At 37.2% G+C, this 11,142-nt stretch overlaps 2 protein-coding genes across 3 annotated transcripts; both read left to right on the forward strand.

Annotated features, from left to right (window-relative positions):
• The first annotated feature begins 379 nt into the window (after positions 1–379).
• Positions 380–7,035, forward strand: LOC120003034 (enoyl-[acyl-carrier-protein] reductase, mitochondrial). 2 transcript variants are annotated; one of them, XM_038851928.1, is made up of 11 exons: positions 380–715; positions 793–890; positions 1,019–1,150; positions 1,810–1,953; positions 2,035–2,137; positions 2,994–3,093; positions 3,210–3,286; positions 3,384–3,462; positions 4,808–4,926; positions 5,023–5,129; positions 6,551–7,035. In XM_038851928.1, the coding sequence occupies exons 1-10, from the start codon at positions 519–521 to the stop codon at positions 5,114–5,116; spliced, it is 1,143 nt and encodes a 380-aa protein (XP_038707856.1). In that variant the 5' UTR covers positions 380–518; the 3' UTR covers positions 5,117–5,129; positions 6,551–7,035. The 2 variants fall into 2 exon arrangements, with proteins under 2 accessions (XP_038707856.1, XP_038707855.1); XM_038851927.1 differs by lacking the exon at positions 6,551–7,035 and having other exon boundaries at positions 5,023–5,302.
• Positions 7,036–7,953: 918 nt separating this feature from the next.
• On the forward strand, positions 7,954–10,811 carry LOC120002910 (probable serine/threonine-protein kinase PBL2). Its single transcript, XM_038851768.1, has 6 exons — positions 7,954–8,108; positions 8,964–9,289; positions 9,408–9,543; positions 9,626–9,762; positions 9,865–9,988; positions 10,125–10,811. The coding sequence occupies exons 1-6, from the start codon at positions 8,048–8,050 to the stop codon at positions 10,535–10,537; spliced, it is 1,197 nt and encodes a 398-aa protein (XP_038707696.1). The 5' UTR covers positions 7,954–8,047; the 3' UTR covers positions 10,538–10,811.
• Positions 10,812–11,142: the final 331 nt, after the last annotated feature.

Consider the following 11,142-nt stretch of genomic DNA (forward strand, 5'->3'; position numbering starts at 1 on the left):
CTATTCTAACATCACATCAAATATATTATTATTATTAAAATATTTTGATTTTAATTATTTTATTAGAGAAGAAAGAGAAGATGAGAGAGGAAAGAGGAAAGAGAAAATAATAAAATAATGGTTTGGGAGGTTGGAATCTCTCCAATTTTGGGGAAAATTTTGAGATTTTTTTTAATTTGAGGGATTGTTGGATGGAGTGTCTCTATAAAATGATCCCTCAAAATAATTTTTACTCCATTTTAAGGGATCTGTTGGACATGTTCTAAGTCTTGTCAACAAAGCGGGCTGGGACATCGAGGCTTAAAAGGCCTCTTAACCAAGCCCGTATTAGGGTTTCACCGTTTCAGTTTTGGAACTCACTGTGATTTAAAACGGTGCGTATTGAGTGGAGTAGAAGCGCAAGCACCGAGCGCGAAAGCAAAATTTTCTGGAGGGTTTCCTACTTTCTTGTTTTTTCTCGTTGAGCTAAAGTTTCTGGAAACGAAGCTGAAGTTACGAATCGACGCACCGGGAGAGGCATGTCGCTAGTGAAATCGACAGCGATGAGAGCTCTCAATGGATCTTTCTCGTCGTCATCGTCATTTCTTGTCAAATTGACGCAGCCCCATGTTCGTCGGGGCCAAGCCCAAAGCATTAGGGCTTTCTCCGTCATCATGTCGCCTCCGTCTAAGGCCGTTGTCTACGAGCGCCATGGTCCGCCGGACTCCGTCACTAGGTCCGTCCACCATGTATATATATAATTTTAAGTATATGTCTTGTTTTATGGTCAGTCGTCCATGATCCGTTGTGCAGAGTGATTGAATTACCACCTGTCGAAGTGAAGGAGAACGATGTGTGCGTCAAAATGCTTGCTGCTCCTATTAATCCTTCTGATATCAATAGAATTGAAGGTTTCTACATTCCTTTCTTTGCAGTTCCTTAAAATCTTCTTACATCCTTTTGTTTTTGTGTTTGAGCTTGATTTAATCGCTTTTATTGGTTAAGCGTAACATTGTGTTTATTTTGGTGGTGCCAATAGGGGTTTACCCAGTGAGGCCACAAGTGCCGGCAGTTGGAGGACATGAGGGTGTTGGAGAGGTGCACTTGGTCGGCTCTGCTGTTAAAGGCCTAGAGCGCGGGGATTGGGTCATACCATCTCCACCTTCTTTTGGTACTTTTTTCTGTGACTTCCACGTTCTATATGTCTTTAGTAATTGCATATTGATATCTTGTTTGCTTTTAAGTATGTCTTATTTATGCAGTCCAAGTATGGAGGCATATTTATCTGAATTTAATAATTTTGCTGCTCATGTTGATTGTCTGGCATTTAATCAGAAAGGGGAAAAAAAACTTAAATAAGAAAAGGTATTACATAATTCATGGACTCTTAGGCTCTGTGTGTTGTATTGTATAGGATAGGGTAGTATAGTTTACTTATCCGTTGTATAAATTGTTTGAATAATATAAACCTATACAATGTTTGGATAAATCTTGTATTAGAGGTTGTAGCGTATAAAACACAACGTAGTATCAAGCCATGGCTTAATACTTGCTATACTATCCATTTTGTATTAAATAATACCACCTAGGTGGTATTAGGTGGTGTTATTTTATACGCTCTGCAGTGTATGAGACCTCCAATCATATAGTTATAATATACAGAGTTGTTAAAAATATGTTCAAAAACCTTATAAGATCATTAAATATCAAATTATACTATACAGATGGCTTATATGGCTTGCCAAACAAAGCCTTAGAGATGAAAAAGAAGGATCCATTTTTTTTTTGTCTTACCTTTCGAGATGCGATCATAAATTTTCTCCTGTTTAGGGACGTGGCAGTCTTACATCGTAAAAGATCAGAGTGTCTGGCACAAAATCAATAAAGATACTCCAATGGAATATGCTGCAACAGTTATTGTTAATCCTTTGACTGCTTTGAAAATGCTTGAAGATTTCACCACATTGAATAAAGGTATTGCTCTATGTTGATGTTAGTATTTTCCCTTTTTTCCTATGCCACCAACTTTTCCTTTATTGGATTGGGTATGAACAGGAGATTCTATAGTCCAAAATGGGGCTACAAGCATTGTTGGGCAATGTATCATCCAGCTTGCAAGAATTCGTGGCATCCATAGCATCAACATTATAAGGGACAGGTGATATATTAAAATTTTTGTTCAAATTTTCAAGCTAATATGTAAGTTTTATTGATGCTTTGAATTTTTTGGATTTTGATAATTAAAAAAAGAAACAGCGTATATCTGCATGGGTTGTTACTGTGGTGCGACCTAACTAAAAACTTGAAACTCAGAGCTGAATGAAATTACATAGAAACTGAAGACCAAATCCATGGAAATGATGGTTGGTCTTCTACTTATTGAGTCATTAACTGAAATGTCAGGTGAAGTTCTTCCAGATGATATTATGACTGTGTGACATTCGAATGATATTCCAAGTGGTTCACATTTCATGGGTCTACTTGTAGAAAAGACATCCTTATTTCCTTTGTTTATATATTTAGATATGAGGTCTGAGTTGATGGGATGCATGTGAAATAATTGCATATGAAAACCTTGAATTGAATGTGCCTGCTTGATGAGTGCCCTTTCATTTTCATTTGCTATCCCTAGTGAATACTTCTTATCCTTTTTCATGAAATCATGGTTTTCCAAAGGGTGGCAGTTTGTTTACCATGTGATTGGTTGATGTTCCTTTTCGGCAAATGACATATGTTCTACCTCTGGCTAGCATATGGATTAAGTTAACGACCAGTATTTTTACATCGTCAGTATGTTTTCTAGTTCACCAAGTGGGCCACTTCGCATCTTTTAATTTTAATGAGTACTTACGGTGATTGATAACTATTTCTTAGTTTGGAAGGTGTAGGGCCTGACTCTATTGTAAGTCTCAATTTTTTGTCTGTTTTCATTTCCTCTTTCAATATCAGACATAATATGTCATTTTGACTCAGTATTTTTGTTGCGCCTGACCAGTATATGCTACTTGCTTCAGGGTTGGGTCAGATGAAGTGAAGGGAATCTTAAGGGAACTTGGCGCTGATGAAGTATTTACTGAGAGCCAGTTGGAAGTGAAGAATATCAAGGATCTCCTGGTATCATCATCAATGGTTTCAATTAAATATTTGAATCTATATATGAAGTTGGCAGGTTTTTGGTCATTTGGAATAATCTAAGATTGGTTGCTATCATGAGCTACTTCATATGCTAGATTAACATACCTGAACCTGCTTTGGGATTCAACTGTGTTGGTGGCGATGCTGCTTCTTTAGTTCTCAAATTTTTGAGGTATGTCATGCAGTGGTATATATTGAGAGACTTGGAGATTCTTCTCAACATTGAAGTTGCTTCTTTATCACAAAGCTAAAAGATTCTATGTTTATAGGAATGGAGGAACTATGGTAACATACGGTGGAATGTCCAAGAAACCCATCACTGTATCAACTTCATCCTTCATTTTCAAGGTAAGCCACATTTCAAAGGCTTAGTGAAAGATTAAGGTGGTGATTTCAAACTATAATCGGTCATAATGAGATTGGCAGGGGAATTAATGGAATTCCTGAGTAATTCTTGATTTGAAGAAATTTGGAATGTGGTAATATAAAAAATCAGTACCCACAACAACTGCATCGACATCTTATTCGGTGTTGTTTTTTCATTGCTTTTCTTCATCCTTCATTACTTCAACGCTTTTTTAACTTTTAAACACAATGCGAAATCAGTTGGATTTTGAAGTAGTATACATAGGCCAAATTGCACTTGAGTCTTTAAAAGATGGCCCAAAGAGCATTCCAAACCAAAATGCTCCCAGGCTCGTGCCTAGGTGAAGGTGCCTGGACTCTCACAAGCCGCTCTAGGCTTCGCTTGCCTTAGCGTAGCCAGAATGCCCAAGTGCTGAAGTTGTGTGCCTTTGACAACAGATTAGAATGGGTTAATAATGCTTCATGAAGATTAATTAACTCCTAGATAGTGTTCAATCACCCATTTCACACTCGGGTATTTTAACTAGTTGAGGAACGCTCTAGGCTTCGCTTGCCTTAGCATAGCCAGAATACCTAGCCGCTGAAGTTGTGTGCCTTTGACAACACTTTAGAATGGGTTAATAATGCTTCATGAAGATGAATTAACTCCTAGTTAGTGTTCAATCACTCATTTCACACTTGGGTATTTGAACTAGTTGAGGAATGTTTTTTCGCTTTAGGTACTTAGAAGCGCCCATCATCGCATTCTGACATTTTGGCAAATTATTCCAATTATGGATTGTTTCAGATCTCGTGGGAGGGAAGAAAGGGCGACATAGATTTCCCTTACCATTCTAACCAAACGAGCGGAATCGATTTCCCTTATCATTCTAACCAAATGAGCGGAATTGATTTCCCTTATCATTCTAATCTAACCAAACAAGGGATCAAACTTCTCTGAACCTTTTCGTTTCTTCTAGTTCTCTCTTACTTCCTCACAAAAACACATTGCAAGTGCTCTAAACAGTAATTTATTGACTAGTGCAGTTAGTGGAGAAATTTATGTCTTAAATCTCTGATGTCATGCAGTAGAGAAAGTTCTTTTTTGTCCCTATTTATTGGAGACAGGTAATGTTAGTCTACGTAGAAAATTTTAGATGCTTATCATTGTTGTAACGAAGGAGTCCACATGGTGAGCTCCAAGTCGTTTTTGTTTTATGATTTTTGTAAAATTTGTAATAAAGAGTCGTCTTGTTGTTGTATGAGTCGTGGTTGGGAATGAATAACTCATGACTTCACAAACCAAGGTCTTTGCGGAGTATTTTTCTGACATCTAGCACTTGTACAGGATCTTTCCTTGAGAGGATTCTGGTTGCAGAGATGGCTGACTCCAGATAAAGCAAAGGAGTGCAGGAGCATGATAGACTCTCTTCTGTCCCTAGCACGCGAAGGGAAGTTGAGATACGGGTAATGTTCTCTTCGCACACAAACTTTACTTATTGCCATTTACCGTTTCTTGGTACCATCAGTTTGATGATTATGGCTTGAGGTGCTTTTTTACAGGATGGAGCTTGCCCCTTTTAACAATTTTCATGCAGCATTGGACAAGGCCCTTGGGAAGCAAGGAAGCCAACCTAAACAAGTTATCAGATTTTGATCCTTGAGCAAAGGTTCGTCTACCTTTCCTTAATTTGTCCCGTATCACGTCTTCTCTGATGCTTCCTCTATTTTATAATATGGAATTCACATTACGAAGGGAATTTCTAAACAGCATATTGTTTTTACCATTTTTTTCTCAAAGCTTTACCCATTTCTGAAATCTATTGAAATAAATTGGGTCAAACCTTCTCACCTCCTTCTCATCCCTCTCAATTTCTTCTAATTGCTTAGCTAGTTAGCTTCAATTCCAACAAGCTACATGTTTTTCCCCCCAAGAAAGGAATTGTTAGACCTGGACGGGGGCGCCCATAATTCTGGGTTATCTATGGAACCCCAACGGAGAGCCGATATACTTCTGAGTTGTGATCCTACAAAATACAAATGAAATCTTCATATATAAAAGCCCGTGGATTTGAGAACACTCACCAGCAACATCACGCAGAGCTCTAACTAGTATTCAAAATTTTGACAAAGCTAATTCAGTGTGTTTTTTAGTCTTAGACATAAAGTGTTTGAATTGATGATTGTTTTTCACGGACAATCTCAAATTCCCTAATAGCCTAACTAAAAGAATTACCTGACTAACTTGTTACTCTAGTTTGTTTTATCAATCACCATCTTATCTAGGTAAATATATTGAGGAAAAAATTAATCTAAGTAACGGCTATCTATGAGATGAGGGAAGGGATAGTGAAAGATTGACCAACATTGGTTTGCTGACTCATCTGTCTTCGTCAACCTCTGGTCCTTTGGAAAATTCGCGACTTTGTCCTTCTTCATTACTTTAATGGTCCTGCATCGTGGTACCGCTACGGTTGCACACGTACTATAAATGGTTCGTCAGGGTGATGAAGGACCCATATGACTCGTCTGAACAGGTCTACTGCTACAGTGGAAGCCGCCAAGCCAACGGAAGACGGCATTTATGTAAGACAAATTATTAATAATGTCTCAATTATTTAATTTTGTATACCATAATTCAACTTTTATTTCTTTCGTAGTCATTTTCAATTCTGACTAAATTATTTAATTTGAATTTTTTGTAAGTAATCGATAATAAACCTTACAAACTTACCCTTTGGACATTCTATCAGAGTCTAAATTTGGTACATAAGTCTTCTACATGATGACTGAGTCAGTTGGATCAAACTTAAAATCTCATGAGTTCCTGCAGTTTTTTTTTTCTGGGAGATTCACTAATTAAACTATTATTCAAATAGTCTAATTTGAATACATTCATAAGACATTCACATCTGGATTAAACATTATTATATTCGTGAAGTAAGTTTTTTAAAACGTGTAAAAATATCTATTTCATGTGGTTTTATTTATATATATTACTAAATTATGCAAGAATCCATTTTCTCTTTTTTTTATTTTTTTTTAATTTTAGTTTGTTGGTGTTCTATTGACTATTGAGTAAGGAATACAGGTAGATCATGGTTTTCCCCCATAATTTTGTTTGGGATATGATTTTGCTTCAAGAACAATGTATGATCGGAGATCCTTAAGCACGTTCTGAGTTCCAAACTCTAAGATCAAGTATGGATAGTCATCATTTCGGTGGAGTTGGATTTGAATCCAGATCTTGATCTACTTCCAGATTTATTTTTGAGGAGTTCTCAAGGATTTGCTTTGTTCGTGTTGCTTTTCTTGTTTGATTGTTTAATTCGACGAAGTCTGTTGTCATGTCACATGGTATTGTTCGATTTCCAACGATATTCGGTGGAATATAGTGTTGTTTGGGGGTGTCTGACGATAATCGATTTTGTATTTGTGCATTTTTCTTTTCTTTCTTAGTCCTCTTAGTTGTAATTCATCTTTATCGGGACTCGAGTGTCTACGGACCTCAATGTCTCGTACCTAATTTGTTGAGTATATGAATACAATAAGGTCTTTGACCTTATTTCAAAAAAAGGTAAACACGTGTTACAATTTTATCAACTGCGTAGACCAACATGTGTCCACACTCTAAAGTTGAGTTAAGAGTTACTTAAGTGTGAATGGGGACAATCAATTAATGACCAAAGTCATCAGAACATGATTGGAATTCAAAGTTTGTTGGGAAGTTTTATACATAATATAAAACATTGACCAAGTCTGATGGTATTATTTTTTAGGAAGACAAGTTTGAATTTTTCCAAGCCCTAACCCAACACACAATCTTAATCATGTAAAATCTTATTATTATTGGATATTAGATTACTGCTCTCCTCCAACCAGGGTTTTGAAAACCGGACCGGACCGGCCGGTTCAACCGGTGACCGGGTACTTAACCGGTTCGGTAAATTTGACTGAACCGACCGGTCGAACCTGGTTTTGACACCGGTTTACCCTTTAAATCATGAACCGGATAGTTTTCCGGTTCAAGGGTCGGTCCGGTTTTCAAAACATGGCCTCCAACACATGAGAAATCATGAATCAATTCTTAGTCTAACTGTTAACATCAATGTTAAGGTAGTGATTCGATTTCTATTGAGTTCATACATGAAATTTTCGTGTGATTTACGAGATATTATATAGATAAATTTGTCTGATGCACATCTAAAATTTTGGACAGAATATATGTTAGCATTTAAAATATTATTTTAAAACAAACATTATAATTTCATTTCAAATGCGCCATCACATGGAGTCCAAGTACAGAGAATTTACTCGGTATGGAATTATATAATTAATAATCCAATAATCTATGGATTAATTATTTAAGTAGAAAGTCAATATATATGAAAAAGGCAAGTGTGGGGCCAGGGATATCTGGCATTGAATTTCATTCATGGAAGGAGGTTTCTTCCTTTGACTGCCGCTACCTGCTTCTTCTCTCGATGGACTTTTCCATGTCATCTTCTCCATTATTTATATATTTACACTTCAAATACACTTCTTCCTCTCTTCCTATTCTTCCACCGAATTTGAGGGCTTGTCCACCATGGGTATCTGCTTCGGTTCACCTGCTAAGTTGGCCCACGCTTCCTCTACCAACTTTTCTGGTATTTTGTCTTCTCTTCTTTCTCTTTTTTTGGTTTCAACTATTGTGTTGAATCACTGTTTGATTTTGGTTTTCCCTGGGTTTAGGTTTATTATTTCCGTCTTGATTTTATTCCGTGTGTATGGTCATGAGCTGATCTGGGTGCCTGCCTCTTTTATTTTATAATATTCGTTTTAGGTTTTACCTTTATCACCTTTGTGTTTCAATCTTTCAATCTTATTACACGAGTTGATGGATTCTATTAAAATTCTTTATTTTTTCATTAAAAAGGGTTTTGCAGTTTTGATGGAATCTGGGTTTTCAAGAAGTGCAAAGTCTACTTATTGGAGGCCAACTGAATTTGGATTAACATCTAAATCACTAGCTGCTTGTTCCACTGAGGCTGAATTGAAGGAATTATGCCAAAATAAAATAAAATAAAATTACATTGGGACTGCAAGCACTAGAAAGTTGCAATCAGATCTGAGGGTTTAAAGTTTTTGATCAGTTTTACTATCTTAATAATAATATTCTTCTTAGCACTCTACTTGCAAGTTCCTTCGTCTAGTACATTAATTTATTGTCAGCCTGCTTGATATTACCTTGACATTGTTCATTTCTATGTTCTATAGTCTTTTCCGTATAGTCTCCCCCAGTAGCTGCACTTGGCTGATAATTGTTCAACCCAAATATGGGTAGAAAGTAGAAAGAGTATGTGGAATTGGGAATGCTGGTTTGGCCTTACTGGGTTAAAGAATTGATAAATGGAGAAGCATGAACCCTTCATCATGTTCACTAAATGGTTGATGTGTCTTCCCACTGTTTAGCACTTCATATTAGCAATAATGTAAATCTGGTACACTCCTTGTTTTTTCAGGAAGTACCAGGACTGATGTTGAGATGAAGAAACAGTCTGCCTCTTCTGTCCAGCAAACATCCATGGGAAGTTTGAGCAAATGCTCCATAACATTCAAAGATGATAAAACTGTATCCAGTAGTCTAAAATCTTTTAGCTTTAGTGATCTTAAAAATGCCTCCAAGAACTTCCGTTCAGAAAGTTTACTTGGAGAGGGAGGCTTTGGGTGTGTCTTCAAAGGATGGATTGATGAACATACATTTGCACCTACTAAACCAGGAAGTGGGATTGTAGTAGCAATCAAGAAACTCAAGGTCGAAAGCTTTCAAGGGCACAAGGAATGGCTTGTATGTGTATTGCAGACCCTGATTATCGACTATTTTCTTCTTTTTGACACTCACATATTTTTCATTTTGTCACTCATTTTTCTAAACTAAACTCTGTTTAAACCCCTCAATGTGGCAGGCAGAAGTTAACTATCTTGGTCAGCTTCGCCACGAAAATCTAGTAAAACTTATTGGGTACTGCGTTGAGTCTGACAACCGACTTCTGGTCTACGAATTTATGCCAAAGGGAAGTCTGGAGAATCATTTGTTCAGAAGTAAGTGAATCTCCTTCTTCTTAATCCTTCTCCTTTTCCTGTATTTGATGATTACTTAATCTATTATTTATTTCTTCCGCAGAGGGTGTTCAACCTATTGCTTGGAATATCAGGATGAATATAGCCATTGATGTTGCAAAGGGATTATCCTTCTTACATAGCTTAAATGCCAATGTCATCTACCGTGATATGAAGGCTTCAAACATTCTACTTGATTCGGTATGATAGAATCTCAAAATCTCTAATTTGTGAATATAGACTGAGGTTAGTAAATTGGTATAGGGATTTGCATTTCCTGATAGTTAATGATGATGATTGTAGGATTACAATGCGAAGCTTTCAGATTTTGGCTTAGCAAGGGATGGTCCTACGGGAGACAATACTCATGTCTCAACCAGAGTTGTTGGAACTCGAGGTTATGCTGCACCAGAATATGTAGCGACAGGTCAGCACTCAGCACTGCCGTTCTAATACTGGCATTAACCTTTCTATTATCAAAGAAAATAAAAGCAGAATTTTTTTTCATGTATGAGATTTTAACTGTTACTTATCATGCAAATGAAATGGTTACAATCGAGCAGGTCATTTGACCCCGAAGAGCGATGTGTACAGCTTTGGTGTTGTCTTGTTAGAGTTGCTATCAGGAAGGCGGGCATTGGATGATGAGAGAGGAACATTTGCAGAAGAAACCCTGGTTGATTGGGCAAAGCCATTCCTACTTGACAACAAACGAGTTTTGAGAATCATGGACACACGGTTGGGTGGTCAGTACTCAAAGAAAGCGGCACAGGCTGCAGCTGCACTTGCATTGCAGTGCCTCCACACAGATCCAAAGAACAGGCCAGCCATGATTGAGATTTTAGCCACATTGGAACAACTCCACACATCAAGGGACACGCCAAGGACACCCACAAATGCCAAGATAGACCAACCGGTGGTTAAGCATACGAGTAGTCCACGTAAGCCTACCAGAGCATTTACAAACTCAGCTTGATCCATGGATTCAGGTTTGCCTCATGCAGATGCATTCTCATGCTGAACATAGCTAGTTTTACAGATTTTCCATACGAAAAAAAATGGAAATGTTGACGAAGTCTTTTTTGTTTTCCACATAAAAGTGTTACCTTACCTAGTATAGTTACTGAGATTATTGTACTAATTCATCACTCTACTGTGTATAGTGTATACCTTCCTCGGCCCTTGTAAGTGAACACCATAAAGAACGTACTGGAATCTTCAATAAATATTGGTATGAAACTGTTTGCTTTGGGCGAAGCCCCGCACGACTTTAAAACTCGTCATGTCCATTGAAGATGGTTGTCCGCTTATAAATCACTTTAAGGATATATCTAAGGATGTGAGCAGTACATAGAACTGCTTGAACGCCGGCCCAGATTTCAAAGCAAAAACACTCATCGTCCTAAATTAAATAAGGAGGTGGAGTACACCGTAGAGGTATCTCAGAGCAGATATGATATTTTGTTTATAAGATTATCAGTTATTAGATTAGATGATTTAAAAAAAATAAAAAAAATCTAAATGATGTTAGCCCTCCAACGGTCCAACCGTCTCATTTATTCGTCATCACATGCATATCCA

This window comes from Tripterygium wilfordii, chromosome 7, assembly GCF_013401445.1.
Source record: "Tripterygium wilfordii isolate XIE 37 chromosome 7, ASM1340144v1, whole genome shotgun sequence".
Lineage (NCBI taxonomy): Eukaryota > Viridiplantae > Streptophyta > Magnoliopsida > Celastrales > Celastraceae > Tripterygium > Tripterygium wilfordii.

Coding starts and splice junctions, on each gene's coding strand:
- LOC120003034 (XM_038851928.1), top strand. CDS start 519: ATGTCGCTAGTGAAATCGACAGCGATGAGAGCTCTCAATGGATCTTTC. Junction 716..792: donor CCGCCGGACTCCGTCACTAG/GTCCGTCCACCA, acceptor TCCGTTGTGCAG/AGTGATTGAATTACCACCTG. Junction 891..1,018: donor TGATATCAATAGAATTGAAG/GTTTCTACATTC, acceptor TGGTGCCAATAG/GGGTTTACCCAGTGAGGCCA.
- LOC120002910 (XM_038851768.1), top strand. CDS start 8,048: ATGGGTATCTGCTTCGGTTCACCTGCTAAGTTGGCCCACGCTTCCTCT. Junction 8,109..8,963: donor TTCCTCTACCAACTTTTCTG/GTATTTTGTCTT, acceptor TTGTTTTTTCAG/GAAGTACCAGGACTGATGTT. Junction 9,763..9,864: donor CAAACATTCTACTTGATTCG/GTATGATAGAAT, acceptor TGATGATTGTAG/GATTACAATGCGAAGCTTTC.